Source organism: Rattus norvegicus, chromosome 17 (assembly GCF_021556685.1).
Source record: "Rattus norvegicus strain SHRSP/BbbUtx chromosome 17, alternate assembly SHRSP_T2T, whole genome shotgun sequence".
Taxonomy (NCBI): Eukaryota; Metazoa; Chordata; class Mammalia; order Rodentia; family Muridae; genus Rattus; species Rattus norvegicus.
In genome coordinates, this window is record NC_141550.1 from 29,865,415 (window position 1) to 29,886,783 (window position 21,369).

The 21,369-nt window shown below is 40.0% G+C and overlaps 1 protein-coding gene across 39 annotated transcripts in view; it reads right to left on the bottom strand.

The window, feature by feature from the left end:
* Nucleotides 1–1,484: 1,484 nt before the first annotated feature.
* Prpf4b (pre-mRNA processing factor 4B) overlaps nt 1,485–21,369 on the bottom strand; it is a 34,277-nt gene continuing 14,392 nt past the window's right edge. For 2 of the 39 annotated variants that reach the window (XR_015640692.1, NR_199625.1), the window contains 17 exon segments: nt 20,961–21,116; nt 19,762–19,843; nt 18,605–18,815; nt 16,325–16,398; nt 14,574–14,664; nt 13,858–14,005; nt 12,844–12,981; nt 12,148–12,301; nt 8,526–8,640; nt 7,748–7,899; nt 7,221–7,307; nt 5,880–6,160; nt 5,422–5,555; nt 4,876–4,921; nt 4,278–4,364; nt 3,487–3,532; nt 1,485–1,666 (listed from right to left, as the gene is read on the bottom strand). Coding sequence is in view for 2 of the 39 variants with exons in the window: in NM_001011923.2 (NP_001011923.1) it covers nt 5,957–6,160; nt 7,221–7,307; nt 7,748–7,899; nt 8,526–8,640; nt 12,148–12,301; nt 12,844–12,981; nt 13,858–14,005; nt 14,574–14,664; nt 16,325–16,398; nt 18,605–18,815; nt 19,762–19,843; nt 20,961–21,116 (1,612 nt within the window). In the remaining 37 variants the exon portion in view is untranslated. 39 annotated transcript variants of the gene reach the window in all.

Here is a 21,369-nt window from a genome sequence, read left to right on the forward strand (position 1 = left end):
TAGCCCTGTGGCCAGTTCCTTAGAAGATACCTAAGAAGCCACTGCAGGACAGGGATGTGGCTTGGTACAGTGAGCCCACTTCAAATGCAGGAAGCCCTGGGTTTGATCCTAGCACTGTATAAATTGGGCCTACACTTATAATCCTAGCACTTGGGAAGTGGAGGCAAGAGAATCAAAAGCTTAAAGTCATCCTCCAATGTGTGCCAAGTTCAAACCCAGGCTGGGATACATAAAATCCTGTTTCAACAAAACAGGCAAACCAACTTAACCAGAAAAATCTGACCACAAAACCACCAGATGATTCTATATAATCCCCTGAGGAAACTGGCAAGACAAATACATCTGGATACCTTTGGGTTTGCCAGAAGCCAACTTCTGCCATTCTTTCTCATGAGTTTGAAACACAACTCAATACAAAGTAACACATTCAAGCACATTTAGATTAATGCGGCTCTCTTCATTTCTGATGGTTAGTTTCCACTTTAGACCTCCTCAGCACATCTGAGGCTGGATTTCATCAGACGCATGTTAAAGGTCTTTGGGGTCCTGGGACATACATCCCAACAGGCTACACAGCTCTTTTCAGATCTGATAAAAAGACACCTTCATGGATACCTGAGGTGACTATGCAGTTTCAATCCCCTGCCAATCCAGGCAGAAAACTACAGCAGGGATCTTTACAAAACCACTCAGAACCTCTGCCATTGGACCTGTTCCTTAATGGGACCCAGCCAGGCTAGCTTCAACTCTACCTGCCGGCTAGCTAATTAACCGTTCCACACCTTCCAATCCTGTTCTGCATGTGCTGCAGACTCTTAGTTATTTGTCCCTTGTTTTTAAAAGCTGTGAACATTCCCTTAAAAGGAGTGAGCAGAATTTAAGGGTAGGTGGCCTTGACACAGCAATGATCCAAGAAGAGTAAACGCAGTAGGAGGGAAAGAGAGATACAACACTGGTGTTTTGGGACCTAATGCTCTGAAAACAGGTTTTCAGTGGAACATTCCCTTCCACACTTTTCCATCATTGTGACTCAAAGTAGTACACATTTAAGTCTCCTAAGATCTTTGCACATATGGTTTATGTGTGTGCACACACGTGAGGGCCAAAGGTCAATGTTGGGTGTCTTTCCATGTCACTCCACTTTTATTTCTGAGACAGGGTCTAATTCTGTATAGTAGCAAGCCCAGAGTGTGCTGTGTCTGCCCTTCCAGGAGCACTGGGTTACAGGAAAAAGCCAGTGTCCGGCTTTTATGTGGGTGCTGGGAATGTGAACTCAGGTCCTCATGCTTGCAAGGCAAGCACTTTACTGATGGAGTCATTTCCCTAGGCCCCTCTTCTGAGAATTTGTTAGGTAAAAAGATGCCCATTTACCTTTAATGCACAAGTCCCGAGTCACATTTAAGCAGAGGTTCTTTACAAGAGTTCAGAAAACATACCAGGTAAGAAATTATGTCTATAAAGAAAATGCCAGTATTCAGACGGTATGGTAGCAAGAGGCACACTTTATTAAGCTTCCTATTAAGTTGTTTGGGATCATTTGCTGCTACAATGTAAGTCACAACTCAAATGGTATCATGAACAATTAGAATACACAACATTTTCTCAGAGCAGCTTCCGTATCTTGATCACTAAATGGAATGGTTCTTCAGAAGAACAGTCCCTTACCCTATATACAGAAGAAGAAAAAGTAAGGATGCTACAATATCTCAGGGAAACCCAAAACAAACAAAACAAAAACCAAAAAACCAAAAGAACCCAAACCTTAGTCAACTTTGTTACAGCGTTGCTATGGAAAGTTACAAATGACTTGCAGTGAGCACTCACACTAGGACACTGCATGAGGAGAATCAGCTCATGTCGGATATATAATGGTCATAGAACATTTCTTATAGGGCCCAAATGCTATCATAAATCACATGCTATACTGTCACATCTCACTATACAATCTTATCCAAAAAATAAATACTCATTCCCTAAATAATTTAAACTTTAATACATGTAATTCCTTTGTTTTATTTCCGAGTCTACTTCTATCTATGCTGCTAGAGCAGACTAGGAGAAACACAAATCTGGGGCCAAAATGAGAACAGTATATTTCACTAACTCTGCTACATACCATAAAATTTGCATTTTGTATTCCAAAAATGTCCTGAGTATTTAGTCTTGTTAGGGGGAAAAAAGATGGCAACTGCAATGGCAAAATAAAAATCACGTGTTTTTTTAAAAAATAAAATAGCTGAGGAAGAAGCCACTGGGAGTGAAGAAACAGAGCCTTGTTAATCAGGACTTCAGCGTAAATATAAACACTGGAAGGCCGCTCGCTGTTTATACCATGCCGCTCCTGTTCAGAACTGCCCAACTCCCTCACATCTGAAGGTCCCTGAGAACCAAGTCTGCCAAGAAACCTAACATCAATGATGGCTGCTTCCTGGTTGGCTGTCCCTCCTTTAACCTCAGGGAAAAAAATGCTTAAGAGCTTTCTGCACCCTCTTCAAGATGTGTGCATGGTCTGCCCAGAATAAGTTAGAAGGTCTTTGGACTATTGCCCATGTATATAATGATTACATGAATATCCATGTATCTTGGTATTCTTTATTTCCTAAAAAGAACACAAATTTGGCTTTAAAATTTTTCTAAACGACAAAATTTTATGAACCTCAGGTTTGGTAATCACTTGTCATTTTTTGCCATAAAGTATGAAAGCTTAAACTTCCTGTCAGCTTCACCTGAAAACCTTTCAGCTAATCAGATACACGAATGCAGGTCTGTCAAATGGGATCATTCACAACTGACCTCAACCTAAGAGAGGTCCTATATAACTCCAACTTCTACCTCAGCGGCCTTACCACACCAAACAGAAGGACATTTATCTAATGCAGTTAACTCGGATCCTTTAAGGTCGGGAAAGTGGATGGTACAGCACCACCTTTCTCACCTCCCCAATGTCTGCCATTACAAGTTTATGTCTCTGACACTAAAGAGCTGGTCACAAAGGACTAAGACAAAGAAGAGCTGTTAAAGGAGTCGACCAGCTCGTTAAAATCCTAGGCTACTCTTATGATATAGGCACCGGCTTAAAGCCAAAGCATTTTTTTTAAAGAAGCTCCTATAGGCCAGGCAGACCTTGAATCCCACATCCTTCTACCTACATTACAGACGTGTGTGCTGAGGTTACAGATGCGGCCACCACACCCAACATGCAGACTACTTTCGAATGTACACTAACCAGACAGCTATTTTTTTGTAGTGATCTTTAGGACCTAATTCTGACAACTATGAAATGTGGGCTTTTTGAGACTAAACTTGCTTTTTATTTTCGCGGAAGGGTGTACCTGCAGAAATTATGATACACAAGGAACACTTTACAGATGGGCACAATAGCACTGCTCTAATAACCACAGCGAAGAAACCCAAACTATAATGCTGAAACTACAAGTCAGACACACACTAAATGAGAATTGAAAAGATCTTTTATGAGACAGAAACCTTGGCTCATGTCTTCTGGCTGCCGTCATCTTCCAGTGAGCAGCACCTAAAACACAAAGAACAAGTAACAAGCAACTTTGTTTTTTTTAAAGAGCAGGCAAAAGCTTTGAAGGCATAAGATGTTTCTAGTGGAAATTAACTTATTAAGTAACTATAAAACGAAGCCATGAAAATTACTAGAAGGAAAGCATTAACTATTTTGAGTGAATATGCAGCATACTAGCACCAAAGTACAGTGGTCGTGGTGGGAAAATCCCTACCCATGTCAGTAAGTTGGATGCTGCGCCCGTGACGCCTCATTTAAAAGGCTTCACTCTACCTGTAGCTGGATCACCGTGTGTTTACTTTAGTTAGTCTAACCATGAGGAGACGGGTGTAGGTTCATAGGTGCTTTATTATCTCATCTATCACCTTCCTGGCTGTGTAGTTCATTTCATGTCTTTAAATGGAGCATAACCCACCAGGAGAATGCTGCTATTCTGATATTCCATTCTTGAATGCACCAAAATGTGCATGCTTGTTGTAATTAGGTGCCTGGGTGAATAAAAAAATCCCATTTACAATGTAAAAATACTATTTAAACCCCCAAATGTTATTGTTCTCCATAATCCTCAGGGAGACAAACAGTAAGTTTACCCACTCCCAAACAGAAAAGATTACACAGGATTTTAAAAATTCTCTCTACCATCTTAAAAACACAAAATCCTTTGGGTCGCAAAACCAAGCTGATTTACATGATTGTGTTTTAAATTGTTGCTAAATGTTTATCTACACATGCTGTCAGAAATAACCTTGTTAAGAAGGTGAAGCTGGTGTCGCAGCAAATCAGACCCCTTGGAGAAGGCGTCGAATGGCCTGTGCCCCGCTTTCCTTTTTCTCTTTCCGCACCATCAAAAGGAAAAGTGAGAAAATAGCAGAAACATTAGTTAAATCCTGAATTATATCCCGTAACCTACTACACTGAGGAATACCCTCACTACACTGAAAGCTGACAAAATCTGAAGGACTTTTTCTGGATGAAATAATTAAGACCCTAATTATTTAAAAAAGTTAAAAAATGAGGCTATGAGTTACATCTTTAGCAGGTAATACTTTCAGAAGAAAAACAAAGACTGCTTTAACTATTTACAGTTTACCTGACTTACCAGCACTGAAGACAAAATCTTTTAAAAATGGCTACAAATGCCTTGTTCACAAAAGACTTTATTATCTAGTGATGCATACTGAGAACATACAGAAATCTGCATGGTCCACTTCCCATGCAGTAGAACAATCTTCTCATTACAGTAAGTGAGTGTCAACTGTTTATGCAATAGACAACACTTTAAAGTCACATTTTAAAAGAAAAGCTTCATTTACAAAAGAAATAAAAGGTAAAGAAGCAATTACCGCTTTTAAAAAGCAGCTGCTTTGTTCAAGAGTGGAAGGTTTATGCCTGTATTGAAAGACAACATGATCACAAATAATGCAAACAATGAACAAATGAAAAACACGTTTACCATAAAGCAGTACACTTCCAAAATGACATACAAATAGTTAAAAATCTCATTATGTTGTCTATCTTTTAAATATGAGGACTTTGGGAAGTAGGCCTCAACATTTTAATTAGTAAATGAAAACTATGCAGTTTCTATGTCACTAAGAACTGTATTTAACAAAATGTATAAAGTCTATAGCAAGTTGATTTAAAAAAAAGTAAAGTTAATAGGAAACAGTACACTGAAGGCGCTCTACCCATCAAGCGCATACGCTTCGAATTTTAAATGTGATGAACAGAACAGAAACTGTAACTATGCCACAGTCGCGATGCGAAAAAAGAAAACAAGATCAGTTATCACACATGCAGGGAATTCCGCCACAAAGCTATCCCTCATTTTCAATTATTCCAATAAAATAACATCTTAAAACACTGGTGATGTTGATGGTTTAGCTTACCTTCAGTGTACTGAATGTTGTACACAACCTGCTTTAAAAGAGGAGACATCCCTGCAGGCAGGCTCAAGAAGGAACAGACTCCCTTCGGCACTGACTACACCAAGGGCATGCTGCTGTGGCCTGCACACACACACCTAGGGAAACGTGAATATAAACAGCATTTATGCTGGCCATTGTATCTGAAGAGCAAACTGAAGCCAAGTCTGCTAAGAACAAATCAACCACCCAGCACTGCTACTCATAACAGATGCTTTTTGTCTTTATGTGAACTGCAACCATGTACATTAGCACTGTAATTCTGTGCAGTCTTGGCAATTAAAACATTTCTACAGTGAAATTTCACATAAGACACAAAACAGATTAACTAACATTTCTAAAAGAAATATCACCCTCGGTGTTAATTCAAATATATCATGCTTCCTCAAATTTGCTGCAGAAATATTTATAAGTTTATATACATTAATAATAAACTGCTGTGAAATTTCTTCAGTCTTTGTATTTAATTACTCAAACCCTTGGAGTTTCTTCATCTCATTTAAATTTTTTCCTGGATGAATGCATGCTGCAGGGCCTGGTTGATGCTAATTCGCTTAGCTGGGTCCAACATTAGGATCTGGTCCAACAAGTCCTTTAGCTGGTGTACTTTTTTACGTTGATCTTCAGGAAGTCGCTGGCACCCAATCAAGTCAGCCAATAGGTCCTTAGTTGGATTAATGGTGCTCATGACAGTAACTTTCTCCTAAAAATAATTTTTACAATGCATAGCTCTAAATAAGTTACATGTATGTAAATCAGACTTTTTTGTCTACCAAAATATTAATACACAAATAAGAATACTTATGATGATCAACCAGAGTTTTGAAACTGTTATGTAGTTTTAACCTCCACATCTTTTCTAAGAGAATAAAGAACTTAAATGGAAAAGATCTGCAAATTAACCATGAACGTGCATGAGCATCTGCGGCCTGAACTGGGTTTCTCTGGCTTTAGTGTTCAGGGGCAAGTGAAGCAGGTATATGATAGTGTGTATGTCAGCAATGCTGGGTAAAGGTGGTTAGGAGAGGCGGTCACTCAGGACATGACTCAGCTCATGGGAGTCTAAGCAAAGGCACTGAGGCCTGCCTGCCTGCCTGAACCAGGGTGCCTCTTGGCCAAGAGTGGACTCACAGGGAGAACAAAAGTGCTGAAGAAGGTTGAGGTCATATGACAGAGAGCTTATAACTGCAAAAGTCAAAATATAGAAACCTTCCTCCAACAGCAATCTAGAAGACACACAGTTGGGAAGCCAGACCAAGGGAATCTAAGGAAAGCATGGCAAGGACCTAAATAGGAACCTACCATCTCCTTAGGAAAATGTCTAAATCCCTTTATTGTCTCATAGCCTGGTGGTTTGTCTTTTTTTTTTTTTAAAGTTTTATCATTTACATATAAGTACACTGTAGCTGTCTTCAGGCACACCAGAAGAGGGCATCAGATCTCATTACAGATGGTTGTGAGCCACCATGTGGTTGCTGGGAATTGAACTCAGCAACCTCTGGAAGAACAGTCAGTGCTCTTAACCGCTGAGCCATCTCTCTAGCCCAGACTGATAGGAATTCTGTGGTCACTTTAGAAGCAATCACAGCTCCTCACAGCACACAGAACGAACTCACTTCATGGCAATAGAACATAGAGCATCATGGATTGAGCACAGTGATAGAGCACTGTCCTACTAGGAAGTGTGAATCCCCATTTCAGTCCCCGCCACACTGAAAAGACACACAGCGAGTACTATTATGGCACACATAAGGCAGACTTACCCTCTCTGTTACTTTATCAACTTCTATGTACATGAAGTTCAGATTTTGGTCAAAATGTTGATCTTTGAATACACCTTTCCGGATCATCTAAAAACAGAAACAAATGGCTTTAAAACTACTACAAACCTTGCCTGGCACAGCACCAACTCTATGTAACAATCATTCATGAATGCCCTACTTAAGACTTCCTTGCTGTGCTCAGAAGCAAGAGCTCTTAGCAAGTCTGCAGTGCTCAGCTACCTTCTCTTCTGACCAGCACACGCCATGACGAGCCAACTCGAATATGCAGCCCTTTCCATTCTGTCTCCACATGGCTGCATTTCTCCAAATTGAAAGAAAAGGAGTTTCCCTCTGATAGCCCTTGGCTGTTTAGAACCACAACTGAAACACCCCAACAAGAAAGGAGCTGCAACGTCAGTACAGCCACACAGCCGCCAGCCGCACTTCTGAGAGCTTGACTTCACAGCTCCAGGCTAGGGGACACAGTGTTAGGAGTCTTTGAGTCCTCAGGAAGCAGGTTAGCCTACCTTATTTGGCATTTTTCCTTTAAGGTCCATGGCGAGCTTCAACATGTGGTTATTAGTTTTGCCAGGAAATAAGATTTTTCCAGTATAGAGTTCATATAAGGTACAACCTACAGACCACATATCGATACCATAGTCATAGCTTTTACCTATAACTAAAACAAAAGGGAGATTTTAATAAATGAGAGTAAGAATGAGCAACTCCTTAGTTTTTATTGCCAGTAATGGGGCACTACTGTAGCTTGAACTATAGCCAAATCCATATTATCGTAGTTTAGTTTCATGTTTTTTCCCACTAATTCTTAACAGAGATACTTTAAAAAATAAACAAAAACAAAAAAGCAAAACAACAACAACAAAAATGCCAACAGGTTTAAAAACAGGGGAAGGAGAGGAACCGGAGGGACAAGTACAGGTGCTTCTCTTTCTCCTTGACCTTTGCTGGAGGTGCTAGTCAGCCTCAACCCAGGCAACAGGAAGAGAAAAACCAAAGGTCCCACACAATCCATAAACGTGATAATCAGACCTTGAACAATCAAGAGCAGTCTTCTAAAGTCGAGGGTTTTCCACAACTGTTTTGCTACTCTTGCTCGACATGATCAAGACTCCTGTCACAACTACCTTCATTCCACCTGAGGAGGATGAACTTGCTATGGTTCCCTTCCTCATGAATGAACTCGTGCAGCTGCTGAAGTGTGATGGAAAACAGTGCTTAGACATTACACACGCTGCTTCCACCACAGAGGATGGCCCACGTACAAGAACATTCGACGACACTTACTGATCTCCGGAGCACGATAAAATCTACTGACAAGATAAGGCGTTATGTCATTGTCTGCAACATGTGACGCCGATCCAAAATCACAAAGCTTTAAAATTGTTTTGGATTCATTAACCTGCAAAATATTGTTTAGGGAAATTCAATTCATGTCAGGAATAAACAGACAAATTAAAATTGTCTTTATGAATTTAAACTAATCCCTATACTAAGAACAAAAATCACTCATTTCAAAGTTCCTTTTCTATTATACAAGTTACCAATTATAAAAAATGTTCAATATTCTATTACAATTATAGTAAGACTTTTTTTTCTAGTGAGGAAACTCAGGGAATACCAGGTACACTTAATTTTACTCAACTGTATTTAAATCTCATTTCATGAGGCAAAGCATATCTAAATTTCCCTTGAATGCTTAAAGTCAAGTTATAAACAAAGTTTCAAGTTTCCATAAGAGCATGAGAACATTTAATAGAAAACCTGACTAAATCGAATACCAACTGCCAGCGAATGACAATAGCGATGGTGGCCCACGACTATATGCTTCAGCAGTCACCCGGGTTACAGCATCTCAAACTGTCACCACTTTAAGTCTGAAAAATATTAAATCCCTTCAACAGAAAATGCTGAATGTATCTGAGCTGATAAACGTAAGCTCTGTATTAGTCATTTGTTCTCCTTTTCTTGGTAAATAGTTCCACATACACAGCAACAGTGACATCTGCTGAGAAAGGCTGGAGCTGCTCCCATGACTGCTGCCACTCATTGAATGTTCAAGATCAAAAAGTGAAGAGAAGTCACATTCCAGAGTCCCTTCCCCACTTCAAAAGAGACACATATACAAATTCTGAGTTGGGACTTGAACTTGGACTACTGTTCCCATCCCCATGACAATGAATAGTTTAACCAGCTCTAGTCCTCTCTGGGGTAGGGGGTATTATCCTCACAAAGTGTAATCAGTGTTAATAGACTAGACTATCAGTAGGACTCACAGAACGAAGTTCCTGCCCCCAGCCCAAGGACAGAGTCTCTTTATGTAGCTTTGGCAGGACTGGAACTCTTATATGTAAACCAAGCTGGCCTTGAACTCACAAAGTCCATCTGTCTCTGCCTCCATGTTCTGAGACTAAAGGCAAGAGCCCCTAAGGCCAACCAAGCACAAATTATTTTAAACTACAACACAATATCAAGACCAACTTTCTTACTCTGGAGTCCAGCAGAAAAAGTTGTCTTAAAATGGCAAATACATTTTTTATAAAAACAAATAATCCACGCAGCTACTGAGAAAGTTGTAACACCTGCGGCACTGCACCCAACCAACAACTACCCGGGGGGACGGACACACACACACACACACACACACACACACACACACACACACACACACACACTTTGCTATGTAATTTCTATTCCCCATGAAGAATGCTGCACATCATGTGGCTAAAACCAGGCTAAAGGCACTGGACTGGCTGAAATGAAATCAGTTCCAGGTGTTCTCTGAGATTTTTTTTTTTCCCCAAGAAGGTATATTTAGTTTCCAAACTTCATGTGAAAACTGAAACTAACACTGATTAAAGAAGGTGCTAAGAACGAAAGCTTCTAGGGCCCTGTCAAACATCAGACTGCCATAGCACTACTCAAGTGTTTGCTGTGTCATAGTCTAAACTGCACGTTTATTGTACATCTATATTGTTTTTCACAAGTTTTGAAAAGACAAATCAGAAGTTAAAAATAAAGTTGGCTACTCCCTTTTATAATCCATTTACAATAGACCCACCATTTCACTAACAGCTGAGCAATCCCACCTCTAAGTTATATCAGCCACACCACATGATACAATATAAACACAAACCCAGATCAATATGGAATGTGCGTCATTATTAGTCTAACAGCCTGGAAGGGATTATTCTAAGATAGATGGTATGTGTGTGTCTCAATGGGTGAAATGCTGGCTTTACAAGTAAGAGGACCAGAGTTCAGATCCCAGACACACACATAAGAAACTGGGAGTAGTGTTAAGTATCTCTTTATCAGCACTAGAATGGTGGACACAGGATACTCACAGGGGTTCATTGGCTAGCTAATCTAGCTAATGGGTAAAGTCTACATCCAGTGAGAGACTATTTCAAAACAAAACAAAACAGAAAAAAAGATGGAGAAACAGTAGAGGAAAGACATTCTATGCTGGTCTTTGGTCCCTTCATGCTCACACACAGGCAGAAGTTATGCACATGTGCACACACTCGTGTACCAAATACATAGAGCCACACAAAATAAATGTGAACTAAAGAGCTTTGGGACTCATTAAACTTTTTGAGATCACAAATTTGGGGATACAGTATTAGAGACTGAAGACATTGTCTCATGCGAGCATCAAGCACTCTATCAATGAGTTTCAGTATCTTCTGCCCAGTCAAACCAAGAATTTAGTTTGTCACAGCTCAAACCTCACATATGTGGCTCTTCCTCTGGGGCATTATTCTAGAGCTGATTTAAAAAAAAAAAAAAAAAGAAGAGCATCAACCAAACAAGACAAAACCAAACAAACAAAAACCAGAGGTGTGAGGGCTAGAAAAATAGTGCAGTTGTTAAGAGGCTTATGACTCCAGAGGAAACGGTTGGGGGTGGAGGTGGTGTTTGATTTCTAGAACTCACATGGCAGTCTATAATGCCAGTCCCAAGGAATCTGGTGTTCTGCCACCTGTGGATGCTCCACTTATCTAGTGTGTGTATGAGTATGTATGTGGAGAGTGTGTGTGTGTTTGTGTATATACATGCGTGTGTGCATGTGTATACATACACATACATACACTCAGGCAAAACACCTATACACTTAAAGTCAAAATAAAGAGCAAAACACAAAAGGAGAACACATCACTGCAGATGATGAAACAATTAACCAAGTTGTGAATATGCTTCAGAATGTGAATACCACAGAAAGGAAAAGGGGCCAAAGAAGGGAGAGGTGTGCTTCTGCGTCAATGATCTCACCATGATAATGCATCTCGAAATTTCAAAAACCCCAGACATTGTGAAATCTGACTGCACTACATCAGAAAGCACTAACAAGAAATGTCATAACTTCAAAGGAAGGCCTTTTAACAATACCTTGAACCTTACTGCTTGGGTCCCCAGAAGCCAGCTTCAAAGGCAACAAAACAAAACAGTATCTGTAGTCTCAGCATGAGATTTGGGCAACTGGGGCAAGAAAACAGTGAGTCTGATGCCTCTAAAGAGCAAGACTGGGTCTTAAAATACCAAGTGACCCAACAAGCACCTTTTAAACTCCAAACAGCTGCTCCGAAGAGAGCAGTCCTGTGTCCACAAGACCAGAACATACTTCAACACGCAACACTGAATAGCCTCTAGCAACCCAAGGAGATCATATCATTCTTGGGGTCACTGCACACTATAAATTCCTCCATCAAAATTTTGAAAAGGGACAAAAATTCATTTCTTCTTTCCTCATAGTTTTCTATGAAATCCACTGCTCAATTTCAAAGACAAAATTTGGCAAGTAAGTCATAATGAGCTATTAAACACAGAATTATATTAAATCTTATTTTTTTTTTACAGTGTAACAATAATGGATATACACACAAGGTAGCATGGTTGTTTGACTTACCAGAATATTATCTGGTTTGATATCTGCATGTAGGATATTACATCTTTTAAGGAGTTTCAATGCCAGGAACAACTGCTGACTGTACGATCGTACAGCCTTAATATGAAGACCGACATCCTTACCATATTTTTTTAATACCTCTCGCAAATTCATACTTTAAGGGGAGAAAAAAAAAACAAGGAAATGGGGTCAAAAATCAAATATAAAAGGCAAAAATACTTTCAAGCACAAAGCAAAACCAAGTGCAAAATACAACTTACATAATTGTTTGAGAACCCTTATTCCAAATGCCTGATAAATTATTTGGCACTGAGTTGAGGGAATACCAGTATGTCCATAATACAGCCTCCCGATAAAGCTCAATTTTTAAAATAAATAAAGGAAGAACTTCATTACTTAAGCAGAGTCTTCACCTGAAAATACAACTCAGAAGCCATATTGCTCAAGGCAAACCTGGTATCTGTCCCCACCACTCCAACTGTGTGCATCAGAGGCGCTGACCTGCAGGGTGCCTGAGGTTACTTACTGTCTGCCAGCCAATACAGAACTCCATGCTCTCCACATTGATGATTTTCAGGATAACACAGTTAACAAGAAGAACCAACAGGAAGCCTAAGCAGTTCCTCACATTTACCCAGCATGAAGCTGCGATATAAACTATAGGAGCAACTGACTACTCGGGTCTTGACACTTTACCTGAGAGGCTCAAATACAAGACAGAGATGCTGTTTGTGGTAAAAGTGTCTGAAGAGGCGTAGGCAATGGAACTTGTCATCAGGATCAGCATCGTTCAGTTTCTTCAAGAACTCTAGTTCCTTTAAACCAGTCTTTTGCCTGCAATGAAAAAAAGATTAGGACACGAGTTGAGAAGTAACATCTGCTACGCATAGCCTAATAGACCCTGGGTAACACACTACCTGTTACTTAATTAAAATCTTTTAAATCTCAAAACACCTTGATATAATTATTACTCTGGTTCTTCTAAGAATGTAACTATTGGGCATGCCTACCTAAGTATAACTTTATTAATGAAAGTCTGACTATAAACTAGTAAATCACATCAAAAAAGTGAGTGTCTACAGTACAGAAGGTTAGACTTTCCAACCAAATCTATCTTTCTGAACCTAGGATAATCAAAGACTTCAAGAAAAACCTGCAATTCTTCTAACATTTGAGGCAGTGAAAAGCTGGCTCTGCTACAGCTGGGTGTGTAGTAGACTTAAATACATGGAAATGGCAATTATTTATGCTTATGACAGAAAAAAGGCAAGAATGACAGACACAAATAGTTCCTGTCAGTAGCTAATCAATCATTTTGATTTGCTGGCTGCTACAAGCTCAGTAACAATCCATACCCTTCCATTTCTCCTGTCTAGATTAAGGGTGTGAGAGCAGAAGATGGCATTAGGTGACACAGAAGGGGGCGGTGTCTAAGGACATACTGGTACAGAGTAGCTACTGAAATGACTTTGACACAATAGAACTTCCCATCTGACACATGGCTCTAAATTAAAATCCTACAGTAAAAACCTTTTCTAAAACTTTTAATTAACTAAGATGCTGGTTGGATGTTTTGTTGTTGATTTTGGTTCAGTTAAGCACTTACATGAAGGATTGGGGATTTAGCTCAGTGGTAGAGCGCTTGCCTAGGAAGCGCAAGGCCCTGGGTTCGGTCCCCAGCTCCAGAAAAAAAAAAAAAAAAGCACTTACATGAGTTCATTGTTCCTGATGATCTTTACAGCCACTTCCTGATTGGCTCTTGCATTATCCCTGGCACGGACGACATTACTGAACACACCCTGCCCAGTGTAGCCATATACATTATAGCGCTTATCTAGGACTTCCCCGATGTTCACACCTAAAACCAAATTTAAAAACTAAAGATATGATTATGAAAACAAAACTAAGAAGTCACTTACACACTGGAATTAGTTAAAAATGGATCAAATCTCCACTGTTTCCAATACAGGATGGAAAACCAGTCACTGCTCCACTGGTCATCTCTTCAGAAAGTGACAGAAGTCGCATTCCTATTTCAGAAACTCTCAGAGTTCCTGTGGTCCTATCAACTGCAGACAACTTTATGAACGTGCTCACTAGGGAGCTACAGTACTGCATGACAAATGCTCCGTGACTAGCAACTGGCTCCCTTTGTATGCTGCTTCTCTTATAAGATGGTCAAGTGGTAGACCTCTTCCCTAGAGAACTCATTCATGCCTAAATATATCTATATACAAATTTAGGCTTGCTTTAATTAATATGTAATGCTTCTGGGCTACTGGCTGGAATATAAGAAAAACTCACAGGCCATGACTGGCCATGCCATACCTTTCTATAAAGAGTTCAATAATGTGTGATTATTTGAGCAGTGTACTTTTATGGAATTGCACAATGAATTTTAAAGTTGATGAGAAATGCAAGCTTACGGTAATAGCCTTCTGCATCTGTCCAATTATCTCTGAGGTTGGGATTCTCTTTGAAATCTTTCCCAATGCCAGCGGCCCGGAGACGAGCACTCTGAAATGAAGGAGACCAGGTAATTGCACATTTAAAGTAACTCCTTAATAACAAAATGGCAATACTAACATTTTATTATATTAGTTGATTGTTACTATTACTTATATACAAATTCAAGGTATCCAAGGCAAAATTTTCAAAATGTCTTACATCTTAAAATAACAGGAAAAATATTTTAGAAAGATTTCCAAAAGTTTTTGGGCGTGATTAGGCACTAAAAATTAAGATAACAGTTCAAAATTAGGTCTGGTTTCCTTTAGCTGATGAGCCAGACTGGAGAAACTCCTACAGACTGGAATTCAGTTAACGAGCCACAGTGTCCACCATTACCTACCGATTTGCATCAATTCCTTCTCTGCCTCCCTGTCCATGGAGACATTTGTACCCTTACCACACAGGCATGAAATGTAGTAACATTCACTGGCTGCACTAGGTTGAGCCTGTGTGGAAAATTAAAAATAACAACATCTATCTAGTATTTGTGAATAACCCTATTCCATATTATGCTCCATGTTACCCAGAAGGTCCCGAGATAATGCTGTAGCTTATCTATGAAACACCCCCCAACTCACACTCCCAAGTCTCTGATAAAGGCTTTGGTTCCCAGGCTGGCACTGCTGGGAGGCACTGGGATCTTTTAAAGAGCTGACACCTATAAGATCAAAGGAGATTGTGAGACCCCAAATCCTCTTTGTCTCCCCCTTCTTGACTATTAAGTGAGCAATTTTACTGCCACCTGCTGCCGCCATGATGTACTCTCTACTCATGGATCCAGACCAGCAAGGACAACTGACTATGGTCTAGAACCCAAACAAATCTTCTCTCTTTATAAATTGTCCAGGTATCTCATTAGTCATAGAAAGGGAACCGAGCATCACCCAGGCAAATGGTGATGCTGAGACTTCAATGGGGGCACTATTTACTTCATCTTCTCAATCCACTCTCTTCAGTGTTCCTGCTCTGCTCCACGTGATATACTACAGATGTCTCAGGCCAAACCCAATGTTTCATGCAGTGATTATTTTACCTCATTTTGTTTTTTTCCTGTAACATCTAACCTCTCTCCTTCTTACTAAGGCCATATGTGTGTGTGTGTATGTGTGTGTACACACACACACACACACACACACACACACACACACACACACACACGTATGAGACCCTTTAAATATAAACTGATATGGCTTCAGACTTTCAGGTTTATCTATAATGAAGATCTTCAATAAAAAGGCACTGACAAAACATTACAGCAAAAAGAACAAAAATAAAATAAAAACAGAAAAATACTACTAACAAAGATCACCTAACCAACCCCATTAACCCCATTATGGTATCTAACTGCTACACATATCTTCCTCCTGACCATGTGCTGAGTGCCATCTGTACATACATGCACAAGTCTTTACACATTTAGGCTTTAGGGTGGATGTGCAACTTTGGTAAAGTTCTCCAACTCTTCTGTTGTAGACCTTCTAAAATTGCTGATACAGTTTTGGCCTCAGAGAGGAACGAGGCTAGTACACTTCGGTTCTGAGCTGCTGCTTATGCAGCCTGTGCAGATGTTAGCACTTCAGTGTTGTTAACGTGTACCTCACTGCTCTGTCCGCTCACAAGCATTAGATACAGCCTTTTCCTATGTTACTAATATACAATTACTCACATCAAAATAAGCAGCAAACATATCATCGGATTCTGTAAACATATCAGGTGCCAAAAGCTTCTTCTGAGATGAGCCTTAAATGAAATAAAAACGTATTAGAACTTGGAACATAAAAGCAGAAATTAAAATCCAAGTCAACAGAAGAATCAGTAGTATTAATCAAACTTCTCCTTCTTATACATTGGCTTTCAACTGATAATTCAATTGAGAAACAGGTTTTTACACTTGATTTGAAATATCCACTACAAGTACAAGGCAGAAAAACAAACATCCACTTTTGCCATGACCAGTTTAGATAAAAAGCTCTATGATAATCTTGGACTAAAATGAAAAGCTATCCTTAAGACCTTAATTTAAGGCAGTGTGGTGGCATACTCATTTAACTGCAGCACTGCAGCACTGCAGAGGCAGAGGCAGAGGCAGAGGCAGAGGCAGAGGCAGAGGCAGAGGCAGAGGCAGAGGCAGAGGCAGAGGCAGAGGCAGAGGCAGAGGGAGATCTCTGAACTCAAGGCCAGCCTGCTCTACAAAAGATATCCAGGACAGTCAGGGCTACAAAGAGAAAGCCTGACTTGGAAAAACAAACAAAAAAGTTTCATATTAAATACCTAAAAGGGTAAATTCCCTCTTTAATCAGATATGGATCAGCCTCCACCAGTTTAAAATTTGACCCTAAAATACCTAATACTCATAAAGAAAACTGGGCAAGAAAAAATAAAGACAATGGTTTTCAGTAAGTGAACACCCAAATCACAGTAAGAGAATATAAAATCAGGCTACTGTTAGGTCACAAGTACTTACCAAGGACAGGGACTAAAATTCTAAAAGACAACAATACTATTTTAACAAAACTTTGGATAAATGCCAGGTATGGTTTATGGCATGGCAAAATAACATAACTTGCAAGAGAATTTGACAACTAATAGCAAGAACACACAAATAGTCCGGTACTGATCTCAGAATCCTTACATTAATACTGGAGAAATGAAAACAGAAACTAAAACCTAAGTCAACAAAAACTTTGCCTTCTTATACATTGGCTTTACTGAAAATGACCTGATGCACATTCTTATTAAATTAGAGTGCAATGAGTGGCCACAATTCAGCCAGATAACTCAATCAAATATCCTTGACAAGAAATGACAACCAGTAGATTCCCTGTCTTGCCAAAACCTGTATTAAAAAAGCAGGGCATTGGGTATTAGCCCAAAAGCTCAAATTACCCAAGGTGCAATCCACAGACTACAGGAAGCTCAACAAGAAGGATGACGAAAATGCGGATACTCCCACCCCTTCTTAAAAGGGGGAACAAAAATATCCATAGGAGGAGATATGGAGACAAAGTTTAGAACAGAGACTGAAGGAACGGCCATTCAGAGCCTGCCCCACATGTGGCCCATATATATACAGCCACCAAAACTACGTAAGATCAATGAAGCTAAAAAGTGCATGCTGACAGGGACCGGATGTAGATCTCTCCTGAGAGACACATACAGAGCACGTCCAATACAGAGGTCAATGCCAGCAGCAAACCACTGAACTGAGAAAAGGACTCCCTTTGGGGGAATTAGAGAAAGGACTGAAAGAGCTGAAGGGGCTTGCAACCCCATAAGAGCAACAATGCCAACCAACCAGAGCTTCCAGGGACTAAACCACTACCCAAAGACTATACATGGACTGACCCAGGGCTCCAACTGCATATGTAGCAGAGGATGGCCTTGTTTGGGCACCAGTGGAAGGAGAAGTCCTTGTTCCTGCCAAGGTTGGACCCCCAGTGCAGGGGAATGTCGGAGGGGCAGTGGTAAGGGGGGTAAGTGGGGGGGAACACCCATATGGGGGAGGGGATGGGGAGCTTATAGACAGGAAACTGGAAGGGGAATAACATTTAAAATATAAATAAATATATCTAATAAAAAAAGAAAATTAAAAAAAGAAAAACAGAAAAAGCAGGGCATCAAAGCAGCAGGCACTTGTGATCCCAGCACTGGGGAGACAAAGACAGCAGCTCCCTAGCCAGCAGGGCCTACTCAGCAAGCTGCGAACCAATCTCAAGAAAAGACGGATGGGAACTAAAACATAAAATCTGAGGGTTTTCCTAGGCCTGCATGTGCACTCCTACCATACAGACACATATATACACAAAATAAGCTAAAAAGCACATTAGCACAGAACATTACTTGAGCATAATATTCCTACTTCTTTTTAACTTTCCTCAAATCTAATTGTTATAAGGTTATATAGCTAAAACTGCAGAGAAAACTTCGTTAAGATACTCTAACTCACCATTATTCTGTTCAACTGTCATTAGATTATGCTTGGCTTTTACTGAGGCTTCAAATGTGTCAACATTCTCCCGCTCATATTCTTTTACGTCAGCAGCTACCCGCTCCAAGATGTCGTCTGGCGAAGGGGACCGTGATCTTGTGCTGCTCTGGGGGCTGCTTGGCTCAGATGGCACAGATATATTGCTATCTTCCGCAAGATACTTATATTTCTATAACAACAGTAGATACATTAGCTTCATAAAACCAGATTACCTAAATATATGACTTGCAAAGAGATGCTGTGGTAAGACACTGGGCGCTGCAAATGTAAAACGAATACGTCCTCACCCGGCTTACCTCACGCGCACATACTTATAAAATTCCCAATTCTGCAAACTCTGAAAAGTAGTTGTTTGGTGTATATTCAAAGTGGTTTAACCTGACCTGACCATATGAAATTTTATCCTGTGGTCTGACTTTTCTTTCAGGACAACCAAGGAAATGTGGTTTGCCTTTCAAAGCAGCAAAGCTTATTGCTTCCTGACTGCTGAGATGTGTACAAAAACCTTTCTCACTCAGTTTTCACTTAAACCCCAACTGTGGGCTGGCAATATGGCTCAGTGAGTAAATGTGACTGCCATTAAAATGGCAACCCAAGTCCAATCTTCAGAACCCACAAAAACAACTCCTACCAAATGATCCTCATTTCCATGCTCAGGCTATGACACACGCATGCACCTGTACACACACACCTGTACACACACATACACCCCCCCGACACACACACACTAATGCAAAAGCTTGAAGCAAATTTGAAATTTAAAATTTGCCATTATCCTTTTAGGTAAAATCGTTTTTTATATAGTACCAAATAATTGATTTTGCTAAAGGAACTTCCAATTTATCCTATACTGTAAGAATCTTCATGTTTGTTTAAAAAAAAAGAATATTTCAAATTCTCACGTTTTACACAAGAAGTTTATATTTTAGTTTGATAAACAAAACAAAGAGCAACAGGTCAGTTCTAACAACTATAGAAATGGCCATCTTTCTAAGTCTTCTGTAACCTGGTTACTGTCACTCCTAGTGACCTGGTGACTGTCACTACTTCTTTCTTTGTTCAACTAAAAGCTGTTCTTGTACTGATTACCAAGACTGGAAGGGCCATCACATTACCTGCACAATTGCTTGCCTCTGTATCCTTCTCTGTTCTATTACAGCCTCTTCATCTTCTTCCTCCACATCAAAATCTTCAAGGCTTAAAAAAAGTTTTCAAACATTTTTGCAGATTCCCAAACTGTTAACTTGTACATTTTAAAATTAAAGTTGGAGCCACAGTCTAAGCCATCACCGATCTAAGGCTCAAAGCTGTCTAAGGGAGCCCAGCAAACATCACCCTCACCTTGATTACTGCACCAAAACGGGAAACAAAAAAGATTTCTGCATTCAAAATACCCACCAGTGACTCTTTTGTGACCTTAGAAAAGAGTTTTTACTGCTCTGATCTAAGTTTTCTCATCGATAAAGCAAAAGCAGAACAAGTAAGCTGATATTTTTTCCTGAGACACAGAAAACTCATGGAAGCTTCTAGTCTATTTCCTATCAAAAATGCAAGCAGGCTATGGTCCACCTACAAACCCAGCAAAAACCAACACGACAAACAAAAAAGGATTAAAAAAAGGATACATACAAACACTTGACTCTTTTCAGACTGGACAATGTGCTCAATGTCCAATGCCACCTGGGCAGCCTGCCCACATGTTCTTCAAGGACCTCCCTGATCTTCATGACTTACTAAGTGCACCGCGGAGTACGTCTAACATTAACAAGTGCACTGTGACTACGCTAAGCTCTACACTTCCTAGCTTCCTCAGTCACAGACTCAACAGTGGCTCCTTAGTTCAAGCACTGCTGATTTTGGGGGTGGCTTGTTTTGAGGGGAACTGGCCTGTGCATCACAGGATCTAGTTATCCCTGGCCTTCTGCCACCAGGTGACAACATGTCTTTAGACACGAACTGTTTCTCTACTTCATTGTAACAGATATACTGCCCACCAACTAGTCCAACTGAAAGGCATGCAACATCTGACACAAACTGAAAAGTCTAAATTTTGTATAGAAACTTCTTCCCCCAAACTGGTCTGCTCTTTCTAATAAAAATAAAAGGAAGACAGTAAAATAATGGCCCGATATTTAACTCAATCTAGAAAAAGCAGAGTCCCTAAATTCCAAAAAAACATACCTAATAAGCACAGAGGGCTAATTTTTAAATCCAGGCTGAAGTGGGATTCACTTGTGACAGGCAGAAAATAAAGCCCTCCCTGCCATCTGTTTTTCTACACTAGAAACACGAAATGGTGACAGCCCATTCTTACTTATCATCAGACGAAGACTCTTGCTCAACTTTCATTCCTTCCGAGAGGCTTCCTTTAAATTTATCTTCCTTTACTTTGCTTCTGCTCCTTCTCCTATGACCACCCCGTGATCGAGATCTTCTTCTCAAGCGTGACCTGCTCCTTCGACTCCTATCTCTATTTGAAAAAAAAAAAAAAAAAAAAAAGGGACATATAAATATTTGCTAAGGTATCGAATAAAGTTTGCAAATGACACCATGTGTGGGGAAGAATAAAGAAGACTTCGAACTCTAGGCTCAATTTTTCTGTGAACCTTATTATGTCTGTACTGGATGGTTTTGTGTGCCTACTTGACACAAGCTAAACTCATGAGAGAGGAAGGCACCTCACTTGAGGAAATGCTTCGATGAGATCCAGCTATAAGGTATTT